The sequence below is a fragment of the Sinohyriopsis cumingii genome, chromosome 3, assembly GCF_028554795.1.
Source record: "Sinohyriopsis cumingii isolate HCF-2022 chromosome 3, ASM2855479v2, whole genome shotgun sequence".
Taxonomy (NCBI): Eukaryota; Metazoa; Mollusca; class Bivalvia; order Unionida; family Unionidae; genus Sinohyriopsis; species Sinohyriopsis cumingii.
The window spans coordinates 12,696,972-12,724,556 of NC_142963.1; the positions used below are offsets into that span (position 1 = coordinate 12,696,972).

The 27,585-nt window shown below is 37.0% G+C and overlaps 1 protein-coding gene across 1 annotated transcript in view; it reads right to left on the reverse strand.

Moving 5' to 3' along the window:
* LOC149802466 (leukocyte receptor cluster member 8 homolog) overlaps positions 1–20,359 on the reverse strand; it is a 59,259-nt gene extending 38,900 nt beyond the window's left edge. Inside the window, exons 1-7 of the mRNA XM_089951713.1 lie at positions 20,207–20,359; positions 17,440–17,668; positions 12,130–12,305; positions 7,011–7,242; positions 5,672–5,731; positions 2,769–2,918; positions 275–625 (exon numbers count right to left, since the gene is read on the reverse strand). Coding sequence (XP_089807839.1) covers positions 275–625; positions 2,769–2,918; positions 5,672–5,731; positions 7,011–7,242; positions 12,130–12,305; positions 17,440–17,668; positions 20,207–20,216 — 1,208 coding nt within the window. The 5' untranslated portion in view covers positions 20,217–20,359. The remainder of the gene's footprint in view (positions 1–274; positions 626–2,768; positions 2,919–5,671; positions 5,732–7,010; positions 7,243–12,129; positions 12,306–17,439; positions 17,669–20,206) is intronic.
* Positions 20,360–27,585: the final 7,226 nt, after the last annotated feature.

The following is a 27,585-nucleotide window of genomic DNA, read 5'->3' on the forward strand; positions in this document are numbered from 1 at the left end:
TGATAATATACAGGTATGACTCGGTGTAACATCATTTAAGTTTGCTAGGCTCATTGGTAAGAAGCTATCCTATACCACCACCATTAGGTGCTGACAAATTCCAATTTTTTCATTAGGCAATTTACTTTGATTGTACACCACCAACATAAATGTCCAAATATTAAAAATGAGGAGGGGACAGTCAGAGGAAACCGACTAGATTACTAGATTTTTTTAGAAGCAAAATGGTATCAGAATCTTGCATATTTTCATTCTTATTACAACAAAAACCAACCTGCTATGCCTCCTTCTACGGGGTGTTCTCCGTCTACTTCTGTATGGAGACCGTGACCTAGATCTTGACCTTGAATAGGATTTTGAGCGTGACCGTGATTTTGAGTTAGTGCTCCCTGAATATGTACGAGAGCGACCTCTGCCTTTCCCACGACTCCGAGAGACTCCACCTCTGCCTCTGTTGTAGGTTGGTACTCTGCCATTCATGTAGGGTTTTTGATGAGAGGGACTCTGTCTACTGAGCATTGGTGAAGTGTCAAGCATAGAAGATGCATTGTTAACCATCATTTCAGAAGGACCACCCCAACGACTCTTTTTATTTCTTGTCGGACTTTGAGCACCAATCAGTTCACTAGATTAGAGAAAAACAAAGAATAGCAAATTAATAATAAGACATAAAGCTTTTCTGACTAATTCTGCAGAGATGTCAACCCTCAATCTTAAAAATTTATAGTTAGCAGCTGAAAGATCTGGAATCAGAGGCATGAAAAACTGTAATCATCCAATTCAAAATTTAAGTTTTATACATATCTCAGAGTGATCACTAGACTCTAGATAAACAAAAGAAAGAAAAATTCCCTTCAAGACATTTATGCCTCAGATGTATGCCCACGCAATAATTGAAAGAACAAGCACACATTTTGTTTGTGGGAAATCTCTCAACAAAAATGAAACCCAATCTATTCAGATCACCTTAGATGAAATCAATTGTAGGACTGACTGAGAGGTTATGAATGAAAGAGAGAACATTTGTATGATCTTAACCAGTCCCCGTTTTGTAAATAACCGAAGCAGTCAGAATGACATACATTTGATGCATATGGCTGACTGATCTTGAAGTTGCATACTCATGCTGGCCATTTTTGCTTGAGGTTGCACATTAAAAAGGATACAGACACACGAAAGCTGACTGATCAAGAAGGAGCCATTACAAATGCGGCTAGGGAAAAAGTTCAGGGTGTGTTTCATAATATGGCTCTATCTGAGTGAGTGTTCTCACAGTGATCAAACATCATTACAAACACCAATGAACATCTAGAACTTGAGCCCATAGTAGTTTATATTGTTTAAACATGCCATCATACAACATGGACTGCACTTATTACAGGAGCAATACAATGAAAACTTGAGTCAAATTCTGTGTAAAATACAATGCCTCTCTAGAAGACTAGATGTCACATACCCAAAGCTAGCTTAACCATTTCTCAAAATGCATATATCTGACTTGATGTGCAAAAGAAAAGAATTTATCCTCAATATTTACAGGTTTTAACAACAGAATTTGTGTTCTTGTCATTAAAAATGACACCATGGACTGTGTCCCATCATTAACCCATAAACATGGTATTGTACCATGACCTTTATGTAGACCCCACATTCCAAAGGATTCTTTCTGTCTAAAGTCACAACACTGCACCAAGTTTGGTCAAAGAACTAACTTACTCTACAATAAAATTTATCCTGCAAAGTCCATTTTTCTTTGAACCACAATGACCCTGACCTTGGACTATCCGACCCGCCAAAATGTCTCATCCATCCTTTAAGTGCAAGCCCTCCACAAACTCCAATCAATGGGTTTCTGTCTTTTTAAATGTTATCTGCTAACTTTCTTGATGACACAATGTCGAAAAATGTATTTTTTTTGCAGAAACCAGTTCACTTCTTTCAGCCAGTGACCTTCACCTTTTATATTTTGTCCACAAAGTCTTCTACTTCAGCCCAAGAGTTAGTGGTCCACCAAGATATTCCAGATATGCGATGCAGAATTGAAGTTATTGTGTGAAAATCATTTTTTCTTCTCAGTCTATGACCACAACTGTTGACATTTTGACCTCCAAATTGATATGGATATTCCTCACCCCCAATGCAAGCCATCAATAAAGTCTGGTAACTCTTGATGGTAGAGTGGATATGACCTAGGTAACAGACAGATAAAATAATGCAGTCCACCTTTTGGTTGACTTGTGGATGTAGTATATGCTAATGGAGCATCATGCATGGAATGAGTTGACTATATGACACAAAAGCCGAAGTGGTAGAGCGATTAGCATGTTGGACTTGCAACCAAAAAGGTACAGGTTTGAATCCTACCAATGGATCAGCCCTGAGTGGCTACCAGGTGTACCTTGAGCAGGGCACTTTACTCCAAATGCCTTGCACTCAATAACCTACCTGTACAGCTTTGCTGTAAAACTGTACCTAGCCCAACCAAGCTTGTAACATTTTATAAGATGACAATCACTGTCATCTGGATTCTGAAACAAATTTATCAAGTACTGTTCAAAAATACTACAGCCAGCTATCACAAAACTCTGTTCACCTGAATGATAGTCACCTGGATAATCATTTAGTTAAAGCTTGCAATTTATGAAAACATTGTTCATGCTTTGGAAAGAGTGCCTACAAATCGGCCTCTTTGGTAAATAAGGCAATCTGATGATAAGTACTGAATTCATGCCATGAATCGATAAGGCAGCACAGAAAGTTGCTAATACCTGAAGTCTGGCAGTGGCTCCTTGTCCCAGTCAATTTTCCATGCTGAACCATCATTAAAAGTCAATGTCAGTTTGTCTTTTAAAGCATGCTCTACAGCATCTTTTTCCCTTTCATTGTGAGCTATGGCAAAAGCTCTCTGGACCCATGCTCTAAAATAATCAAAAAGACTGACTAGAATTTTTGATAAAGCAAAGAAAATTGAAATATTACAGAGCAAAGTTCATTTTAAAGAAGGATACAATATTTGCTACATGTTATTTTAGACACTAAAACTTACTTCCCAAAATAACTTTTAAATGCCTAGTAATTTTCAGATGTTTCATAAATGTTTCTTTTTAAATTTATTTTTGAACACGGACAATGCAGACTTGGTATCTCATATTCATAGTCAGTGTGTTTGGTGGTAATTAAACAGAAATGGCATATCATATTCAAGAGAAAGCCAGTGTGTTTGGTGGTAATTAAACAGAAATGGCATCTCATATTCAAGAGAAAGCCAGTTTGTTTGCTGGTAATTAAACAGAAATGGCATCTCATATTCAAGAGAAAGCCAGTGTGTTTGCTGGTAATTAAACAGAAATGGCATCTCATATTCAAGAGAAAGCCAGTGTGTTTGGTCATAATTAAACAAATAAAGTTTCTTTCATCTGGATATGAACAGGTTCCTAAAAAATATTTGCAAATACTTTAGAAAGAAATATTTAATGTGATCATGAACATACCAATGACTGAAATAATGTAACATTCTGTGTATCACTTGTTGGGAGATATACTCTGTTTTCATTTTCTTATGATCCCCATCACCAGCTGGCATACAAGTGTCACTTATCAATGAACAAAGCCAGTAACGGAAATCAAACATTTGTATGATCATAAATAAACTTTTATGGCAAGAAAATCTCAGTAATGCAGTACCAAAATTAATAAATGTAAAGAAAATCTCAGTAATGCAGTACCAAAACTAACAGAAAGAAATTCCCAGTAATGCAGAACCAAAACTAAAGAAAGAAAATTGCAGTAATGTAGTCAGTACGAAAATTGATAAATGCAGTTAAATCATATAGTTTTCATTAAAGAAAACAGTACCAACTCTGGTGTAATTAGCAGCTACAATGTGATGTAACTGAATAATACAAGAAAGAATTAGTACGAATTAGTAAATTCAAACGAATCTAAAAGAAAAAATGACCCTTCTTGGCAGTACAGTGGATTAAGGCTACCTAACTTTGTAGGCAGTATTATGTACTGTGGATTAAGGCTACCTAACCTTGTTGGCAGTATTATGTACTGTCGATTAAGGCTGCCTGACCTTGTTGGCAGTATTATGTACAGTGGATTAAGGCTACCTAACCTTGTTGGCAGTATTATGTACAGTGGATTAAGGCTACCTAGCCTTGTTGGCAGTACGATGTACAGTGGATTAAGGCTACCTAGCCTTGTTGGCAGTATTATGTACAGTGGATTAAGGCTACCTAACCTTGTTGGCAGTATGATGTACAGTGGATTAAGGCTTCCTGACCTTGTTGGCAGTATTATGTACAGTGGATTAAGGCTACCAGACCTTGTTGGCAGTATTATGTACAGTGGATTAAGGCTACCTAACTTTGCAGGCAGTATTATGTACAGTGGAATAAGGCTACCTAACTTTGTTGGCAGTATTATGTACAGTGGATTAAGGCTACCTAACTCTGTTGGCAGTATTATGTACAGTGGATTAAGGCTACCTGACCTTGTTGGCAGTATTATGTACTGTGGAATAAGGCTATGTGTGTGTGATTTGGATTTTTAATGCAGGCTGGGATTTGAACCCATGACCTTCTGCATCCAAGGCAGACATTCTAACCACTATGCCACTGGAGCAGTCTCAAAATAAAGTGAAAAGTTCTTTGAGCATTACATAAGATACACAATTTTTTTTTTGAATAGCCAGGAGTTTTACACTAAACGTATGCAAGAGGCTTTTTGCTTTGGGTTATATGGAAGAGTCTTACTGATTTGGGTTTTTTGGAAGAGGCTTATTGATTTGGGTTAAAATGGTCAGCGTCATTGTGATTCAAAAGTAAAATAGGTTTTACACTGGAACTTTTGTTAAAGAGCAAATTTCTTACCCAAACTCTGTTGGTAGCATTTAGTTAGGATAATAAGAAACCTAGGTCTTGGTCATGGGTAAGTCTAAGAAAACCATTTTTTTTTTTTTTAACAGTGTTAGTCATTAGCTCCAGTACAGTCATCATGCCCTACTAGTGCCAACATAGAGGACTAACAGGCAGATACAATTTACCCTTCACTGTACAAATATTTCCTTAAATTGGGGGTGGGGGTGGCATAGTATTCGCATTTAGTGTGTCATTCCTTCGTTTGCTGTTTGTCTGTCCATCATTCTGTCCCACATCATAACTTGTTATCTTGTTTTAAATGAATTGATATCAGTTGATACATCATCACTAGAGGGTGTGTTGCAAACCATATTCATAGTTGCCAACCCTCCAGGCTTGCAATTAGTGCAAACTGTGCAACTAGGTACTCTGCATTAAGATGTTAGTGTTAGGACTGGCCATCCTGGTGTCAGGATAATGAGACAGTGTGGAACACAATACTACATGTCTGCAGTATGATGCCCCAGTGTTAGACATCACTATAAACTGTCACACTACAGACATTGGTGCGATATGACTGAAAAATTGTTAAAGCCACATTAAAAATCCAAACCACACATACACACCCTTTATTTTAGTGTATGATAATGGTTGCAATTTGGGTTACAGCATGGCCTAATTTCAGATATGCACCTATCAAAAAACTGCTAGCTCTGTCATTTTTGCTTCCTTGACTTCAAAGTTGTATACAAAAATAACTTCTGTTTACTCTTTATATATTTTGTAATTCATTCATGATGACTTACTTCATGGATGGGGGCCACTCTCCAGCTGCTGCAGCTTTGTCAGTATCACTCACAGCTGGTCTGAAAACATAGGGGTATAGATACAAAGTAATCTGGTACAAAGAATTTAACTAACATTGTACAAATGCCATCTGACAAAATGAATCAAACAAGACGAGTAGCTACAAAAAAATTCATAATCAATAATATCATCCAGACAGAAAACAAAAATAGTATGCACAAGGTATTTATCATTGTTAAATTGTGAAAGAACTTTCCATATGCAGCATTCTCAGATGTACAACTGCTCTTATTTGTCTGTCATTTACATTTATAAAATGCTCATGTTGAATACTAATGACTATACAGAGTTTCAATCAAAATCAGAACACATTTCTTGAATTGCTTTTGGTGATAAATACACACAATCCAATTAAATGAAACTAGCACTCAATCGTATAACCTTAGTGTAAATATTACAAGTATTCCAATGTAGTTGCATGTAACTATACCTTCAATCACAAATATAACTTTCTGATGCAACTATTCAACAAGGGCCTTAAATTTTAACCTGGTACAGAGTTAAATTTGGGATGATAGCAGATTCCTTTTTGTGATGCCTGTCTTTTCTAAGAAAAGTACTTTAACTGAGGTTATCTAGGATGTGACCCTATGATTGGACAGACATGTTGCAGTGCTTAATGCCATTTTTCAGCACAAGATAGGCTATACATGGCAGCCAGTATTGCTGGTGGAGGAAGAACCAGGGGGAACCCCGGAAAGAACCATCGACCCATGAGAAGCTACTGGCAAGCTTTCTCATGTACCAACAGTGGCTGAACTGTAGACTCAAACCCATGCAGAAAGAGGTGAGATGGCAGTGATCCATAACGGTGTGCACTTTAGACCACTCGGGGCCCCACACATGGATATAAATGTGATTGCTGTATTGAGGTTCTTACAAGACTGGCTAGATGATAATTAAGATAATGATGCGACAAAAGAAATACTGAAAAATAGCCCATGTCTTTCATTAAACCCCAAGATAAAGAATAACAAATACAAAACCCCATTCTGAACTGACTAACATTTAATAACTAAACAATCAGACATTAGGAGTTGAGTTTCAGTGTTGTTTTTTCATGCCCAAATTTTAAAATATTAAACTCTTGGCCAGATATTTACTCCAAATTAAAAATTTATAAAAACATCAAGGAAAAATGGTTTGGTACTAAAAGTAATATTTACCTATCTTGGTACCAAAAGTAATATTTACCTATCTTGGTACCAAAAGTAATATTTACCTATCTTGGTACCAAAAGTAATATGTACCTATCTTGGTACCAAAAGTAATATTTACCTATCTGAAGGTGGCAGATGCTGCTCATTTTCCTGCAATTTCTCTTCTTTTGGAGATGAAGGTGGTTTCTGTGGAGTCTGTGGCTGATTGCTACTATTATTTAAATACTGTGGTCGAGGTGCTTGAAATCTCTTGGGAGGGGAATAGTTATAATTTGTGTTGGGGGGATTTCCATTCTGCATATTCTTTCTCTTGGGCAGCTGAAATCTGATCCCACCAGCTCCTGGGTGTTCTATAAAAAATAATAATAGCAAAATGAAACATTCTGTGAAGCATGTCTTGTATATAAATTCTGGCATGGTTAACTCTCCCTGTATAATTCATATTTGACAGTATTTTTAACTTTTCAACCACATAAACAAATAATATATAGTAAGCTAACCTGAAGCTTTCGTCATCATGCCAAGGACTTCATCAGCAGACTTATTTAATCCCCACTGACTGTTCACATCACTCGATGGATTGGTGAGTTATAATAATAATAATAATAATAATAATGAGAACTTTGTATAGCGCATAATCTTTAGAAGCTCTAAGCGCTTTACATTAGACAACACCTATAACATAAAAAACAAAAAAATGATTGTCTGAGATACACACATGCCAACCCCTGGCGAGGAAAAAGTGTAATCCAAGGGGACAAAAAGAGCAATCCACATATAACATGATAAACTTCAAGGAGCATATGTACAAAATGATTTATTTACCCCTCTGGTCTTTTAATGCAAGTTACTGCTTCAAGTTTTCATGCACAGCACTTTTAGCTTTAAAAAACAACACTCATACTGCATTTCAAAACACTTTGTATCAGCTGAGACTATAAATGTTTTGCACACCAGTGCCAGGTTACTGAGCCTGGATCTGAATTCAGTTTTATTATTGTTAACAATCCTCTGTCTGCGTGAGTTCTAGTCTTGGATTCAGCTATTGTGGGTATGTGAGAAAACTTTCCAGTAGCTTCTCGTGGGTCGGTGGTTCTTTCCGGGGTTTTCTCAGGTTCTTCATCCACCATTAATACTGGCCGCCATGTATAGCCTATCGTGTGCTGAAAAATGGCATTAAACCCTTGAAAAATAACACCTAAAATTGGCCTAGATTTTGGTCAGCTGGAAACAGGAATCATCTTGCCAAGGCTACCCAGGGGGATGAGGATACTGATAGGGAAATGAAAACATGAACAAGTTAAAAAGTTTAACCAACATTTTTGCAAGATCAACCTCATCTTCAATTAAGTTGATGGTAAGATGTCTGTAGTGTCAAAAGATTGGAAATTTTATATGCATTTTATGATGTTTGGTAACGATCAGAAGGATAACTGTTTTCCTGCAAAAATTAAACTTTCACAGCTTAATAAAAGTCATCGTCACTTTGGAAAATGCATTGATTTAATCTCTACTGACTGTTAGCATAGCTCGATGGAATGGTGACCTGCTCTGGGTTCACCAGTTTCCTCAATAGTATGTAATTTATATATGGAACACCAAGTTGTTAGCACTCACCACTGTTCCCCATCCCCCGTGTTGGCGGTACATATATATTGACGACACACACTAAGAAGTCAGTGTAAATGGTGGAGGAAGAAATGGGGAAAAACCTGGAAAGAATCACCAACCCACGAGAAGCTCCTGGCAAGCTTTCTCACATACCCAAATCCAAGACTCAAACCCACACAGACAGAGATAAGATGGCAGTGATTTGTAATGGTGAGTGCTTTAGACCACTCGGACACTCTGGGTCATGCCAAATTTTAGCAAATATACATTTAGCATGTAAACAACTATAACCATGAGCTACTTGCAACAACTGTAGCAGATTGTTTTGTGACAATCAGATACAGATCAAAACGACAACCAATTTTTGAATTATTTGTTAAATGTGTTTTCTAACAGGATACAAGCTATAAATGAAGTTTACATCTATGTTCAAATTCAGGGACTTATTATATACATGTAAAGTACTTAACAGAGTATGAATTGTACTACACAAATTAAAGTTGTCAATATACAAGTGTTTGTCAGACTAGTTTGTCTTTATTTAATCAAAAGCACATATTTTTGCACCAGATTTTATTACCCCCCCCCCACATGTTTTAGGTAAATGCATCAATTTTTTTTTCGACCGACTTGGTTGGTTATAACAGTCTGGTTCTATGGACCACAACCACAGTGTTATAGTGGGGTCACACTGCAATTAAATGAACAAACATGACAAAGTGTGGTAAATTTGCCAAAGCAGAACTTTGTAGACATAGAAAGATAGAAAAGTCAGAGTCAGAAATATAAATGGAGTATACTTTCCATGTGAAGAGAGAACTTCTCCAACTTGGGTCAACCTTAATTCTGGCTTTTGCAAAGTCTCTTGTGGTGAGAGTATGTTTCTCACACAAGTGGAAGTAGCAACTGAGATATTCAAGGGTTTTGCCGCCAATCCCTGTATCAAAAAGAGATCACTCTGCCCGACCACCATCTAGGACTGTCACAGCATTTAACATTTAGCTCTATTTAGATAAAAATTCTATCTGGGATTTGAGAGGCAGTAGTAGTTTTCCTAAGGTATTATTATTGGGTAATGTATTTAAAGAAGCCGAGAGCCTGAATCAAAATCAGAACTTTTGGGAATTCAAACGTTATAAAGGACTGTCCAATAGACTTCAACAGAGTACATTGAACAGTCATTTTTCTCTAAAAGGAAAATAAATTAAAACTGCACTCAATGGGTGGGTGACAGGTGTTATTATCGCATTTCCTTTTGCAATAATCACAAATGATTCTCCACTTTGCACTGTAAACATTAAAAGCAAAATGCCCTTTAACTTGGAATATGCAGTTGGCAGACTGGCTTGATTCTGGTGGATCAATTGTTTGATGAGCCAGTTATGATGGCCATGGGCTGTTATGAGACCCATGAACAGCAAGATCAGGTTCCTCTTCTGTGGTAATCTCCTGGGATCATCAACCAATAGGTATACCACTGAACCAAGGCCACCACAATAACCCAAACAGTAGTGATCCTATATATTAATGTTATGAAAAAGCCGATTAAAGCTGACCATATCAAGTAAACCATGAAGACTCTGTACCATGAAATCCATGCATAGATTGCATAAAACTGGTTTGTGAGAAGCTGAAAATAGCAATTGTTGATCAAAGCCAGGCAAAGGGTCAGGTGAGCTAATAAAAATGAAAGCATACAAATGATTAGAATAAGTCACATAATAAATAACAGTATTGAGGAAAAACACACTTATGCCACATCCCAGTTAACTTTTTGGCTTGAAGGGTTTTACTTGGGTCAGTTGGTAAATGGCAAACAATTTTTATATTTTGATCACAACCGTAAAAAAAAAAAAATTCACAAAGTTGTTCTGCAGAAGATGAATATTGCACAAGGCCTACCATAGGTGAACATATTTCCAACACCTTTCATACTAATTTGAAACTGTAGGATAATTTATCCACACCATTGTCACACTGTTAATCATATTAAACTATTTAGTGCTACTTATTATGTTTACCTAGATTATGCTTTCAACTTTTGTCCATGAGTGTAGAACATAATCATCATCTGATAACAATATATCACATGTTGTTATTGTTGTATGGTTTAATGCCATTTTTCAGCACATGATAGGCTGTACATGGCGGCCAGTATTAATGGTGGAGGAAGAACCCGAGAAATCCCCGGAAAGAACCACTGATCCTTGAGAAGCAACTGGCAAGTTTTCTCACATACCCACTCGAACCTACACAGACAGAGGTGAGATGGCAGTGATCAGTAATGGAGAGCACTTTAGACCACTCAGGGCCGCAATATATCACATAGCTAATTTTTGTCCATGATCATGTGTTGTACTTTAAGAAAATATTTGCAAACATGTTTACATGGCCTTTTGACCTCGGATGTTTCCCAGATTGAATTTGTTTACGAATTTGATGGGAAAATGACCCACACCATCATCTGATTTTTTTGTCTGCAGTATTAATACAAGGCTGAAGTAAATAAAATTCTTCATTCCTATCTTAGAATCAGTCTTTAAAATGTAATCACTAAAAATTTGACAGAAATTGTCTATTCAAATTATTCATTTGAAAAGTGAGCACTGGCATACCGGAATAAAACACTTTTGTTTGAGATTATTGTGAATCCATTCAAAGATATTCTGGATTATAGCAATGTGATACATCATCATTGTTATCACATCAGCATGTTCAAGACTATTAGCACAGCACACTGAAGATTCAAATTCATTTGTATACTTTAGGACAGGTGAAAGATCTTTTAATAAATTTTCCTTTAGGGAAATAAATTATTTTTTAATTTTACTAAACTTGGCTTTTTTTGTTTTGTTTCTGACCATGTAGTCTTAACACTATTATAATAGAAATTGTCAAGACACTTAATTTAAAATGCATCAGATGAGACCAAACCCACAATGGGCACATCTGAGTCCAAGAGACAATGTACAAAATCAAATTGCATCAGAAACTAAAGGTTTCAAAGCTATGCTGGTTACAAGTTAAGGATTTGATGTAGTGGGGATTTAAAACTGATGGAAAAATAAAAAAAATATCTATCAAAATTGGTGTTGGTGTTGTGTGGTTTAACATCATTTTGCAGCACACGACAGGCTATACATGGCGGCCAGTATTAATGGTAGAGGAAGAACCTGGAAAACCCCCAGAAAGAACCACAGACCCACTAAAAACTACTGGCAAGCTTTCTCACATACCCACATTGGCCAAATCCAAGACTCGAACCCAGACAGACAGAGGTGATATGGCAATGATCCGTAATGGAGAGCGCTTCAGACCACTCGGCCACCCTCTATCAAAATTGGACATGAAAAGGGGCACATATACGTGCAACGGGTTATTCACCCACCAAATGGCTCTAATTACAGGTAAGGTATGCAATACTCTAACGGTTACATGGAACATAACCAACCTGAAAAATGGACAAATGAGAGAATGGGAAAGGGGATTACGACAGAGTTTCTGAATCCCATTGCCAGTACCTAATGACGTATGACAAACACGTATAGGCCGAGTGATTATAAGATTCACAATTTCTACAAAACTAGGAAAATACTGAACAACATGTATGAACAAACTACTCTTACGTTTTACTCTGGGCTGAAACCTAGGCCCTGCTGTATGTGAAAAATTTGGAAAAGGCCTTGGACCACTGTGCATTGGGCCCATTCCATCCATTGGTGGCATCTGTGGGGGCATGTACATTCCAGGAGGTCCAAACATATTTGGTGGATAACCCTGATACTGCTGGATGTTGCTCATTCTGAAAAGAAAAAAACAACAACTCAAAAACCAATGAACTGTAATCCTCCTTATTCTAAACTTCTACACACAAAAAAATCATGGGAAACTGATATTCTGGGCTGAACAAATCTATTACCCTAACATCTGGCATAATAGACCAGTCAACCTCCACAGCAGAGTTCAGTTTCAGAAACTACAGTTCCAAACCCTATGTAGTTCAGTGGCTTCTTACTATATGTCCTGAGCTTGACATTATTCTTGTTTCTTCTTTGAATTTTACCTCAAGGCATCAAACATCTCCCTCACAATAAATAATGCTCAAAGTGACACAATATTCAGTGAACGTTATTGTTGCCTTTCCTGCTTCCCACACACCAAATCCAAATATTCCTTTCTATATTTCTCTGCTGTTTGACTCTTTCACCTAAGGCATGTTTTCATTTTGCATGAAAAACATGACACATCGAAGATACATCTGTAAAGTTAGGTTTCCAAATAATCCAATAGCAAGATTCATCTGCAATGATTATATTTTTATATTTCTGACTACTATTATTCCATAAATCCATAATTTAATGGCAATTTTAGTAAGACTTGCAATAAAATCATAAAGGTAGGCAGGACAGTGATCAGTAGGAATTCTTGGTTGTGCTAGGGCAACTTTCTAACACCAAATTTGAGACTTTTCCACATCCCCCCCCCCAAATAAAACAATACTGAAATCTTCAACCATCTTTGTTATTCTTTCATAAACTAACAGATCATCAATAAACAGATGCACAAACATAGAACAGCTTTCATTTTTCATAGGCTGAAATCGATCATTTGGTTACTGTTCATGTTCAAAAGCATATCTTTCTTCCAAATGCGTTTAAATGGTTTTGACACTCAACATAATGCATAGCTCAAAATCTTCTTCAACATAAGATAAGGTCTGTTTTATGAATCAAAGACAATTGATTTATAGCTTTTTTAAAAACCAACCAAATTATCTGACCTGTAACACTGGCTTCAGTGGATGTTCTACAGAAATTGTGGCAGTCAACTGTCACAAAATACTGACATGAGTCAGATTAAAAGAAGTTCTCATTCAATAAATAAATATTGTTCATCTTTCCTTAAGTACACAGTTTACTGGTACCACAATGGCAAGGAAATCAAGTCTGCTAAGTGCTGCTGCCGTGTCAGGTTACAAGTTCATGCGTGAAATGGCAAAGAAAACAAACTATATGGAGTGCTACTGTTGTGCTAGGATTTCAGTTTGTAAGCACCAATCTCCTACAAGTATACATGCAAATCTACATGTATCAATGATAACTAATTGTGGCCATTTGTTACTTGCAACAACGAAAAAAATACCCTGAATATTTTGATAATTAACACAAAATACTACAGTACAAATCAGTGTTCTAACTCAAATCACACGAAAACTAGTAGACTGGCCATAGAGTTGCATCACAGAAACCTTTTCATACAGAGAAAGCGGCTCATAAAAGAAAGCACAATAAAATGTTGGAAACAAGAAGTGAATGATGTGACAAACAAATCTGAATAAACTAGTTGGCTATGAAGAAAACAATGTACATTATTATTTTATAAATCATAGGTGTCATCATGGGTAGCATGTTTGAGACTCCTGGTTAAATCAAACTAAAGGAATAAAATGACCCCCTCCCCACTTAATCCTGTGGCTAGAATACATTTACATAGATTTTAACAGGAAACTGATCTCTCATGCAGCAACTGTCAGAGCTTTTAAAGTTTAAATTAATACTCTATAATGCTAAAACTGAATGTGGAATGAAGTCATACTAGGAACTAATAATGCATGGGATAGCCAACACAACCTGTGCAACTGTTTCCATTCATCTAGGTGTATATGTAACTTCTGAAATTTTTTTTTTTATTCAATCAAGTCATTCTTTTCATAGCAGAAGTACAAGATATCACTGACTTTCATAAGATCATTATAAAACGAATTTCATGAATTGTTTCTATAGTTTTGACCAGTTTTCAAAATATCATGTACTGCTATGGCAAAATTAGAAAACATGTCTTTACAAGTTTGGTATTTGAAAATAATGCAGCAACATCAACTGAAAAGTTTCATAAGAACATGCAGACCTCATTTACCTCTAGCCCAAACTTCAGTTCCAAACCCTATGCAGCTCAATGGCTTGTTGCTATCATTCAATTTGACATCATTCTTTGAATTTTTTAGATTTCATTTGATGACAGAAATCATATCTATCACCATGAGACATACTCAAACTGACACATGCTGTCCAGTAAACATAATTGTGTCCCTTCCTGCTTTTATTCACAAGAATCTGAATAGTCCTTTTTATTCTTCTGTACTGTTGATAACAAGATTTTAAGAGGCTTCTTTTCCCTTTTGTCTTCGACATGTATCGCTTGCTAGGCACTTAAAACTTCTATAATCAACAGTTTGATCATGCAGACACTTTTCATGAAAAATATGTGCAGTTTAAAGCATCTGATGTACTACTGTAAAGTTGGTCTAGTTGATATCCTAACTCCATATAATCCAAAATGAAAGCCTGATCAGAGACAAGTTAATTATCTGAATTTACCATAGTTTTACTATTATTCTGAAAGTCCATATTTGAAGGGTCATTTCCAAAAGCAAGGCAAAGCCATAAGGGTCGACAGGTTTGTGAATGCATCTGGAAATTATAAGAGGTGAATTGCTTTCTCATGAAGCACAAGTTACTTTAATATTCATCAGTTAATAATTATTATCTTTTTATTCTGTAAATTGAGAATTCATTTTAGACAGATGTCACTGGCATAGGCACTAACTCTTGTTAGTAGAAAAGAAAAACATTGTCAACAGCCACTTGCCATCTACAAATTAACACAGTGACGTGGTTCATAATGTCCCACCCCTACCTCACAGATTCCAAGCAAATTATCTTATAAAACATTGCATGTTCTGCATAAAGGAGACAGATAAAAGATGTTCCCTACGAATAATAAATATTTACTCATTTAAAAAACACTTTTATGCAAAGTTACTCTGTTTGTATCTTGTTGCTTGGGTAAAATTCGATGGCTACACTTCTAGTGCCTCACACATGGAAATTTTTTACTTAGAATTCTGATTGGTGGCTAATGTTTGTTGCAGCCAAGGGTAAACAATAACCACCAGCTAGAACTTAATGTAGCTTATTTCCTGCACAACGCACAGAAAGTATTGGCAAAGCAACAGAGAAGATCTGTGCAAGAGTGTGTGTGATTTAGATTTTTAATGTAGCTTTAAAAAAAAATAAAGTCATATTGCTACCATGTCTGCAGTGTTGCAGTTGATAAATGTCTATCACTGGGGTATCATGCCCCAGTCAGTCACATTTTACTGACACCAGGCTGACCAGTCCTAACACTAACCTCGTAATGCTGAGCGCCAAGCAAGGAAGCTGCTAGCACAATTTTATGTCTTTGGTATGACTCAGCCAGGGTTTGAACACGCAGATGCTCTAAGCACTAGGCCACCAAAAAGTGTTACTAAATGATCTCCAGAGTACTTACTTTATAAGGATGGGGGTGGGGTGAAGAGAGCAAATTTTGAATGCATTCTTTTATGTCAAGATATTTAACTTGCTGATGGGATTAACAAAATTAGCATAAAATCTGTGAAGGGGCAGAGTTAAACTACATGAATTTGTCACCTTGTGTAAAGTTTTTAGTTTATTTTATAGAAGGGGAATTTGTGTTGTCAATGGATTTTGTCCTTCCTACTAATAAAATCAAGTGCTTGTGGCAGCCGCAATTGTTTTGCATCTTGAGGAAGTACAATGTGATATATTTTGTTGGTATTCAGAAGATTTTCTTTGCAGAAGGAAACTGAATTATCTGATTTTGAAGACAACATCTTCAAAGTTCAAATGAAGATAATGAAATTGGTAATAAGATGTTTTCAAAGCATTCATTTAGCAAAAACTAGCATGCTGGCCAAGACAGTTATGCACCTGATCAAATGGGGCAGCCGGTAATGGCATAAAAAAAGGTTGAGTTAAAACCACTGACAATGGGTTGTCTGTTTGAAAGAATTATTGTTATCTTGTCATCTAGAAGATTGGCATATGAATTGATTCCAAGTCTATGCCCGTCTGTAATTCAAATACAAAAATGGCACAACCTTTAACCAAAAGACCTTCTAAAGATGGAAAGATCATCAAGTTTATATATGTATAGATAATGTATCATATTGTATTGATAATGTATCATAATGTAGGCTGTGTATCATGAGTAGTATCAATATGCAGGAAAGGTAAATTGTTTCATTCTTTCTACATTCTGATAATGTAACATTATTTTATTCAACATCTAGATTCATTACACAAAATATAGAGCTCTTTTCTAAAGTAGGCAGGAGGAATGGGAAACCAGCCCTAATGGGATACAGAGTTTTTTAAAAGTAGCTGGGCGTAAAGTAAAACTTGTCAGGTAAATCACCTGGCTCCCTGCCGATATGGAAAGCCTCGTCTTGAGGCATTATGTGAAAATTATTTTAAATTTGCATTATGCATCTTATACTATCTAAAAACTAACATGTTTTGTCAATGTAATATTTTTAAAGCTTCAGCAAATTGCTCACAGAAAATACATTTATTAAGTGTCAGAGCTTGTATGACTTCATTTCACTGTTGTTCAAGCATGAAAGTGATTTAAAGCAAAAACTGATTCAAATTCTTTTATATCACACAAGCTTTAATGGAAATAAATACATTATGAATAAAGTTCACACAGCAGTGCCATTTTGCAATAAAAAAAATCTGATCTGGAATATTAAAATGTTAATTTATAACAGCAACAGCACATCATGTAGTGCCCCACTCTCTCTCTGTCTCAATGAAACAAAAAGGGTCACAAAAAGTAAACAACAGACAGTTTATCAGGATGATATCCGCACAATGATTATTAGATCAGAAAGCATGGAATACAGAACTATTGTCCATGAGAACTTTTGATAACTTCACCAGAACACAAGGAGAGATAATGGTAGGTCTTTTCCTTCATCCTATCCACCCCCACCACCATGGGAGCTGTAATGTGTCACCCTAATGTTTGGAACCTGCAACTACCAAAATGCTGAACCAAAAGTCCTGATGTATTTTATTTCTTTTACTTACTCTGGATGAAAATGAGACTGCTGCTGTTGATACATGGCTAGGTTTTGATAATAGAGCTGCTGAGGGCTGAAGCCTTGCTGAGCTTGGCCAATATTGCTGGCTTCATGTTGTTTGTCCTTGGACTCCTTGCTATCTGATTTAGAGGGAGAAACTCCTACAGCCTCTAAAGCCTTTCTGGCCTTTTCCCATTCTGGGGGTTGAAACATCATGGATTCATTCATCATCATGCCTACATAACAAACAAACAAACAAAATGCAAACAACTGTATGTAATAGGTTAAACTGTTTTAGCTGGAGGTTTTCGTCATTTTCGCCTGAAATTTGAGTAGGAAACACATTTTGAAAGCTATTTCTGAATTCATCCAAAAACAACAAATCTCAGGAGATCTTTCAATAACATAGTATGATACTGCCTAGTTGTGTTAAAAACATTGTTTTTCATTGGCATGAGCAGAAGGGTAAAAGTTGGGAGTTCCTTTTCTTTTTGCTAAACGGACCCATTATTTTTGTATCGAGACCACTCTTTATTCCAAATGCCCATCTTATCCTATTTTTTGCAAAGGTTCATCTGTCTCTTTGCAGTTCATACTGGTTTGCCTATGATCTGAGACCAAAGAGTCTAAATTCCAGACACAAAATCCAATTCAGACCACTGGCCAATTTTGGATAGAAAAAAAATCAATTCCAAAAATTGATGTTTTTCCCTTTGTGTTTTGTAGTGCAACTAGAAATTCCAGATTATTTCGTATCATTGTAGAGCTACATCTGTCTACCTTTCTATAATATCACCCACTTTAGTGAATCATGCATGACCATAACGTTACAGAGCTCAGCAGTAGGCTACTACCTCCTGCCACGTTAACTCGTCACTAGGGGTTAATGTGTTAATCAGTGACCCACCCATTGCCCCTTAAACTGCAAAATTTAGCACTTTTATAAAACCGCCATGATTTTCCATATGCAGTAAATTTTTAAATTAAATTTGTTTTTCAAACTTCACAAACTTTCCCAATTACAAACCACATTCTAAATGGCTGTTGTTGTAGAATTTTTGCATTGTGGACAAGTCCGTGCTCCTATGATAATAAGTATAACCTTCCGAGCCAATCATATTTTGGCGTTGACATTAGTGCCGCATAGTTTGCCTATTTGGAAAATAGAGATGCATGTATACAATGTGTTGTGCAGTGAAGAAGACAATGTATAATTCTTGCATGGAACAGGATTCCTAAAGTTGAATGAGTTAATGGTAAGTAAAAAACTTACTTTGCATCTACCACTGTTCTGTAATTCAAGAAGGGATGCACCATAGAGTTTACAACATTGTCCATATAACTCATGTCACCGGTTTTCACATGTGCATGGACTTGTTGTTGTTGGGTTTAATGCCATTTTTCAGCACATGATAGGCTATGCATGGCGGCCAGTGTTATTGGTGGAAGAAGAACCCGGGAAAGCCCTGGGAAGAACCACCGACCCATGAGAAGATAGTGGCAAGCTTTCTCACATACCCACATTGGCCGAATCCTAGACTCGAACCCACGCAGACAGAGTGAGATGGCAGTGATCTATAAAGGAGAGCACTTTAGACCACTCTGCCACTCTGGGGCCCTGCATTGACTTGTCCACAATGAAAAAATTTCGTGAAAATTGCATGTTTCTGAGCCCTTTAACTTCAGTTTGGTACAATGCAGAAAAGTCACTGATGGCTTGATGGATAGAAAAATATCTCAGGAGTAAAACAAGCCATATAGTATGGTCGTGTGCCTTTAAAGACAAAAAAGCAGAAGGGTCATGGGTGGAGCGAAGTATTTGGAAGCTCCGTACCTTCTCTCTTATATATTATGATACAGAGGTTCCAGTGTCAGAATGGGTCATGGGGGTAATCTAAAGTATTTTTGTCATTGTATGATTTTTTCCTTTAGATGATTGTTTTTTTCTTAACATCAAGCTTGCATCGAGCACCTGTGTTACCATCCACAAGTACAATATCCAAAGTTAGTTGAAATAAATTTATTAATTAGTAGCAACCAGCCTGGTAAAAAAAGCATGCATCATGTCTTAATTGATCACCACCTGTAATGTCAGATAAAAACATTGGATAACAATTTAAATGGTAATGTGATTCTCAAAAACTTGTACACCCCCCAAATATTTACAATTCAAATATTAGCAATCACGTTTTGCAATAAAAAGGATTAAAAAAAACAGTGACAATGATTACAATTTTCCTGTGAAGGTTGCCAACTGCATGAGTGACGTGGATACTGTCTAAGTTGAAAAGGTGGTAAAAAATTTGTCGACAACAGTATTGGTCAGTTGGGCCAGTATCCACTGGAGACTGACGTTTTATCAATCAAGTACGAGAAAATAGGTAACAACACGAAATCACGAGTTCTGTACTATAACTATATTTACATTTATAAGTACAGAGGTGATTTCGTGTTGTCACAGATTTAGTCGTACTTTATTGATAAAATGTCAGACTCCTGTGCAGTGATGTAAATTTTGCTTCCTATGCATATCTTTAATGGATAATTTTGTGAATACTCTGATGGGTGTGAAAAAATAAGTAATGATTTGCCTACGTTCGCGAGATATCAACAGCACAGCAATAACTGTTATAACGGGAGAACTGGACCCCTCCCTATCATAGGACAACAAACAACGGCCGCCATCTTGAAATTGTATAGATCACCTTGAAACAAAAACGAAATAATTGTAATAATTGTATAATTTTACTGTTAAGATTCTAATATTATAGTACCTTGTTGCATTCTCTTTTATGTTATACCAAGAATCTACGTAAAATTCATGGATTTCAGCGCAAAATATGATCCAATTCTTGCTAGGTCTCACTGCTCGTTAGCAATTGACTGACGATAACATGTCGCAAAATAATGTTTAAGTCCATTCTTAACCAAGTAACTGTACCAGTCTGCTTTTAGTGACGTGTGCCAAAGTCAATCGGAATACCATCGCCCCTTTCCCTTAAGTCTAAAATGAAGCTTTTGCTGTATATCATCGTCAATGAGAACTTTGCGTGCCAGGACATTTTTTAAAGCACAAATTTAATATTACATTCATCTGCCTAATATATAAAAAAAAAATTATAAAAAAAATAAAATACATGAATAAAGTCAAAAAGGTCCATATTTCTGGATAGGTATAAGAAAGCAACACATAAGAATATCATTCACTTATCTGGCATGTCAGTGAAAATTCATTGATTCAAAAGTTGATGCATCCCAACCCTAAATTTTTACATGCATTATGTCCGATGGCCTTTTCTTTTTTAGAACACATGATTCTTGCAGTGCAAACAAGAGCCCTTTCTCTGTGTGTTCATTAGTACTTTCAAGACTGGACTATTGTAACTCAATTCTGTCTGGTTCATCTCAATATCTACTGTGGAAACTTCAGAAAGTTCAAAACACAGCTGCTCGGATCATACTTAGAGTACCACGATCAGAGCACACTTCCCCGCTGCTCTGTATCCTACACTGGCTATCCATTCGATCCAGAATCAAACACAAAATTTGTTCTCTGTGCTACGCTTCACTGACGGACTCCAGTCCAACGTACATATCCGACCTCACCCAAGTGTAGACACCAGCAAGATACTTACGCTCCTCTTCTGACATACGTATACTCATTATTCCCACTATGAAAACAAAGTCATATGGACAACGCTCTTTTGCGCACCAGGGCCCAGCAACGTGGAATGAATTGCCCACTGAACTTAGACACAAAGACACAGTTATCCCAGTCAAGAGTGCTCTTAAAACTCACTTATTTCGACTGCAAGAACAAACTTAAAGACCTAATAATGTTTCCTACCTTAAATATTTTCACCCTGTATTTTTTAATGTTTTCTAATTTCATGGTGTTTGTTTTTTTGTAATCATATCATTTATATATGTTTTTTTTAATGTTATGTGTTGTCTAATGTTGTCATGCACTTAGAGCTTCTAAAGATTAAGCGTTATACGAAGTCCTCCTCCTCATTATTATTATTATTATTATTATTATTATTATTATTATTATTATTTTGAAAAGCATTAGCTGACGCTCTTCAGTTTCGTATTTTGCTTAGAGGGTTAGAAATTTGATATTTGGACATTGGATATTGGGGTGTAGGGTCAGAGTCCATTCACTATCGAAAAGTTGGAAGGGTATCCGCTTACTAGCTGGCCTAGCAAAGGTTAACAACCTTTCTTCGAGATATATCTGCATGAAATCGATAGGAATGTGATTTATTTTCTCAGAAATTGCGAGCATAGCATTCGTTATAAGTTTAATCCGCTCACAGACGAGACGAAATTACATCGTTGCTGAAATTTGACATGGATCTAGTTATTAGCATTCCTAGTCACATGGCTATACAAATATCGCAGCCAACATGTCAATAACATCAGAGGTCGTATAGTCACATGCAATCAACAATAAACCATTTCTAGTGTTGCTGTAGGGAGACAAATTGAATATATAAATGAAAGTCACGTAATCTTTATAGAAAAATGAAAGAACACAACTTCTCAAAAAAAATATTCTGAAAACAACGACTGGAAATCTGTAAATGTTTCAGCAACTTGAAGAAAACCAGATTCAATAAGCAGAGAGCACGTGCCAATGTGGTAGTCACGTGATACCAACAAATATATTGCTGACGCGTGCTCAGGTACAAGTTGAAAATTGTTTTCTCCACCCTACATCGATACCAACAGGTTTCTGATCGTTGTTCTCAGAATAAAAATGGTTTAGAATTTAGTGTCCATTATATTTATTTATAAACATTTCGCGACTTCTATATAATATTTTCAAATTCAATGTAAAAAAAAAACTTTGGTAATTTGTTTAGTGTCGAGATCACGTGACTATTTGACCTCTGATGTCATTGACATGTAGATTGCGAGATTTGTATAATCATGTGACTCGGAATGCAAACGACTAGATCCAGGTCAAATTTCAGTAACGATGTACTTTCGTCTCGTCTGTGAGCTGATTCAAGACATGACGAAAGCTATGCTCGCGAATTTTGAGAAAATAAATAATATTACTATCGACTTCGTGATGGTATATCTCGATGAAAGGTCGTTCAAGTTTGATAGACCGGCTAGTAAGCGTCTACCCCATGCCGACACCAAATGACATGGTGTCGATGAATTACAACTTTTCGATAGGAAATGGACTCTGACCCTACACGCCAACATAAACGTCCAAATATCAAAAATCGGGTGGCAAGGGTCGGAGGAAACGGAACGTTGAGCGCTTTGGACCACTCGGCCACTCGGGGCCCCGAATTTAAAGGTTAATTGTTTTTAAAAAAGAGCCGATAACTTTTTCACATTTTATATATTTGGTAGTTGGTAATTCATTCATTGCACTTTCAGAAACTGGTATTGTCTAGTCTGGCAAAATTGATCTTCCCTATTTTAATAGCTTCTAAAGATAGTGTACGTTAGACTATTCAGTCTGATTTGTTTGCACAAGGGAGCAGTAATTTTAGTTAGCAGTGTGCTTAGATCATGCACAATTTCTAAAGTACAAAGAAAGCAAAGCAAAGAGGTATGACAACATTCTTTCCACTGTGCATGTTTCAAATGCAAACAACTTCATCTTTCATACGCCACTCTCTCAAAAGTACATAATAACTTGTGACCGCCCCCTTATGTACTTAATAGTTTGATGCTATTCAAAATATTTGTCATCCAATCAGTTTTTGAGATAGTCTTATCTTGAACCAACGTGTATGCGGCTATAAGTAGCTAGCTCTGCTTTCTAGCCAACCATTGGTATTTCACTGCCAACATTCTGTGCAGTGACTGAACGAGGTGTACATGCGGCAACATGACTCACATCAGTTTCAGTGAAAAACACAAGCTAGAAAGAACATATTGGTACATCTTCCATATCTTTAATTATTACACACTAACAACTCAAAAGGTCACTGCATACTCTTAAGATAAGAAATTTGACAATTTACGAAACTATCCCTTCCAAAGTTGAGAAACTTTACAATTTACGAAACTACCCCCACCCCCACCCCCGCCACCTATATTCTGAACTACTTTCGTTCACATTGGACAATATAGCGGCTGAAAGAGACACATTAACAACCGGAGTTTCGTCAGTCATATCTATCAAAACATTTGTCTTGCACTATGAGGTGGTGTCACCAAACACATTCAAAACTGCGTATGGCGGAAATGACCGAGCGATATTACATTTTTCTGGAATATTGCAATCGGAATATTTCCGTTTGTAATGTTTTTTTTTGTTTTTTTTTCGTGTTTTTGTTTTGTTTGTTTCTCCAAATTATCACCATGAGTAACGTAGTACCTCGAATAAACTTGTTAGATCGTTGGTGATTAGTTTATCCAATATACGAAAAGTTTACCCATATACGAAAGGGCACCAGTCTACGTATGTCTTAATTAACGTTATAGACAGCTCAAAAAAGATTCTGCCACTAATTCTTGAGAAGTAGCCTAAGCAGGACGTTATTTCAACTTTTTTTCAGAGGAGGAGGGTGGGGGCAAAACTTTACGGGCTTGTTAATTTTTCGTATATAGGTAATAGCAATTTTACATTTTACAGCACAAGCAAATTCGGGAAGGGGAATGCCCCCCTGCCCCAATGACGTCACTGAGCCTAAGGTCTGTCAAATATTAGCCAGCCATGGTTCGAACGAAACAAACCGCACGTAAGTGCACGGGAAAATTTAAGTAGCGGAAAATTTCCACAGCCTAGATGAGATCAATGGATAGATAAATATACAAAGATATTAAAAAACGTAACAATACAATTCAGCCTATTGTGTGCTGAAGCAGCAGAGGGGCTGTACAGACCGAAACTTTTTGCACAATAAACCCCTCCAGGAAACTATTCCTCGATAGAGGGCTTATTTCGACGAAATAAACCCTTCTATTCAGAATACAGGACAAAAAAAAATGTCCCCCGAAAACTCGAAGAGTTTCCAGGGACAAACTCGTTGAGTTTGCACTGACAACTTGGGTTACTTCAATAAATCTGAAACAGTTTCCGTGGCGGGGTCGTTATTGAAAAATCCATGGGTCGGGTCCATCCCCTCTGCTGCTCTGGGAAATGAGTTTCCAAGGAAAAACATTTTTATGTTGCAAATAGTGTATCAAGTCCAATACGGTATCTTGTTCTGGGATCGTGTAAATTTATTGTCACAAATCCGTGAGGTTTTCTTTGAGCATGACTGAAGAAATTTTTAAATTTATTTAAATCCATATCGCCACCACACCAGGTTTGATGAATATTTCTCAGTGTATGTGTATCAACTCCATTGAATATCGCAAGAAGATTACAATTATCCCTGATTACTTTAGGAATTTGTGTATAACGCTGAGTAACATAAATCACATCAGTGTTTTTGTGACGTCCCCGGGAAAATATTCTTGCGGGATTTTTTTGCTTGTCCAACATAACATCATCATACACTACTAGGTTGTTAATTGATTCATCAAGATCCTCGACGCTGGGGGCTTCTTCGATATCAGTGATAAATTCAACAACATCCTCACCGTCTTTACTCAGCGCGCTTGCACTCTCATTAAAATCTTTTATAACGTTATAGCATCGTTGATCATCTACAGATGGAGCTATCAAATACAGTTTATCCCATTTCATCCACTTCATTATCAAGTTCAGCAACAGCTGTGTTTTACCTGAACCGGATGGCCCAATTATAATCGCGCGGATAGAGTTTGGTAGCACTGAATTATGCTTAACTGGCTCTTTCTTTTTTGTCGCAGAAAAATCTGTAATTTCCATTTGTATATAAAGAATAATAATTATGGATCTATATTGTGTGAAGTGTAAGGCACGAACCCCTACGAATGATCTAACAACCATTACAACAAAAAATAACAGACAAGCACTTTCTGGTAAGTGTACGCGATGTGGCACAAAAAAATTTAGATTTCAAAAAAAAAGCGAGAATTTAGCGGAGGTGACATTGCAGCCAAACTTGGAAAGCTCCCCGGAACTCCCTGGGCAAAGTATCCCGGAGAAAAACATCTCCCAGGATACAATTACTGCGGTCCAGGGACCCGACTAGATATCAGACTTGATGAACAATCTAAACCAAAACCGGGAGAGTATCCGATAAACGCTATCGACGCAGCGTGTCACATACATGATGTTGCTTATCGAAGTAAAGATCTACAAGACAGGCATATCGCGGATGTGAAATTAATTCATGCACTAAGCGCCATAAAAAATAAATCATTTAAGGAGTCACTCGCTAATTGGTTAGTAAGATCAGCGATGAAATCTAAATTAGTATTAGGCGCTGGATAATTAAATAAAAATGCAAGCGATTTATTATTCCCCAATCGGATACTGGAGAGGTAACTCAGCAATTAATAAACTCGCCAACGCGGCATCAGTAACACGCGAGGTTGCCAAAAATTGGCTATCAAAACAAGCAATATGGCAAATCTACTTACCACCACCTCGACAAATCAACTTTGCACATTTTGATGTTAGTGTGCCCAATGAAGTTCATCAGGCTGACATACTATTCCTGCCTCATGATACTGTCCGTAGAAAAATATACAAATACGCGCTAACAGTAGTTGATGTTGCCAGTAGATACAAAGAAGCAGAACCGTTAGCGACTAAAACAGCGTCCGAAGTCGCCTCTGCGTTTAAACGAATTTATCAACGAGGACCTCTAAACTGGCCACGATTATTACAAGTTGATCCTGGCAAGGAATTTCAGGGCGCGGTGTCATCACTGACAAAGCAGCATAACGTTACCATACGACGAGGACATACTGAAATTCATCGGGATCAGGCAATTGTTGAGCGATTTAATAGAACACTCGCTGAGAGATTATTCGGATACCAGTACGCGAGGGAATTCATTTACGATACGAGATCTCGTGAATGGGTTGCAAGACTGCCAAACGTGATAGCCGCACTGAATAATGAAATTACCAGAACAACAAACATGAGACCTGTAAATGCAATCACAAAAAAATATATACCCCGCGTCAGTGAACGCGGACAACAGCAACAAAATGTTTCAACGCAGCCAGGGACGCTAGCGTCCCCACTGCTGGGTAATGTCACCGTTAGGTATTTATACGAACCAGGCGAACTAGAAGGAGGAAAAAAAAGAGCAACCGATCCCACATGGAGTGTTACTACACATAAGATATCCAGCATAACCAGATCAACTGGGAGAAACGCAATCTACAGATTAGATTCGACTGCTCCTCAACGCGGATTTAAACGCGAGCAACTTCAGGTGATTCCCGAGGATACACAATTACCACCCCGATCACTAAAGTGATCCGCACTGAAGTGATTCAATCATTTAAATAACTGCAGCAACACCTCTGCGTCGGTTACACTCAAGACAGGTCAACATCACATTTTCACGTGTATGACCGCGACTGCTATCTATTCTATCTACGGTGAATTGCCTTGGGTCGTTTTTCGAATACTGCCACAGCAATAAACAATTACAACTCGCACAGTGATTATTCTGCTGTTGTTGTAATTGTATTACAAATTCAACATCCAAACTTTGTTTGGGATCAAACTCTCTACCATTTTTTTTGTCGCTCTGTTTGTAACCGGCTAATTTCTTTCTTATTGTGTCATCAGCGATTGAGCTGTCGTTGACAACATCATCTAATACAATTCTTCGTAACTGACCTATCCTTCTTACTCTTGACACGGCTAAATAAACTAAATTTGACCACTCGATGCGATCATCAACAATCCAAACTGTTGTATCTGAAATAGTTAGTCCCTACGAACTGTGGATGGTCATAGCGTATCCTAGCGTCCACGGGGATTTGCTCATTTTCAGTGCCTGTTCAACAGCATCAACATCAACTGTGACAATATCATTTAATACTAAATTCTGTTTCTCCGGACCCGACGCAGTCAGGCGCCCTGGAATATCAACATCAATATTCTGCAATCGCGTATCAGCTGGTCTATAACACAACGGCACTGGCAACATGGGAAATTTCTTCTGATGTAACTGAAATAACCGCTGCTGAAGTGTGTCCCTGACTATCTTTCTACTTGCCACAATTAAATCACCTGGTTTCCACGTTTCCCAAAAGTCGCTCAGCGAAGTCTCTGGAATTATTT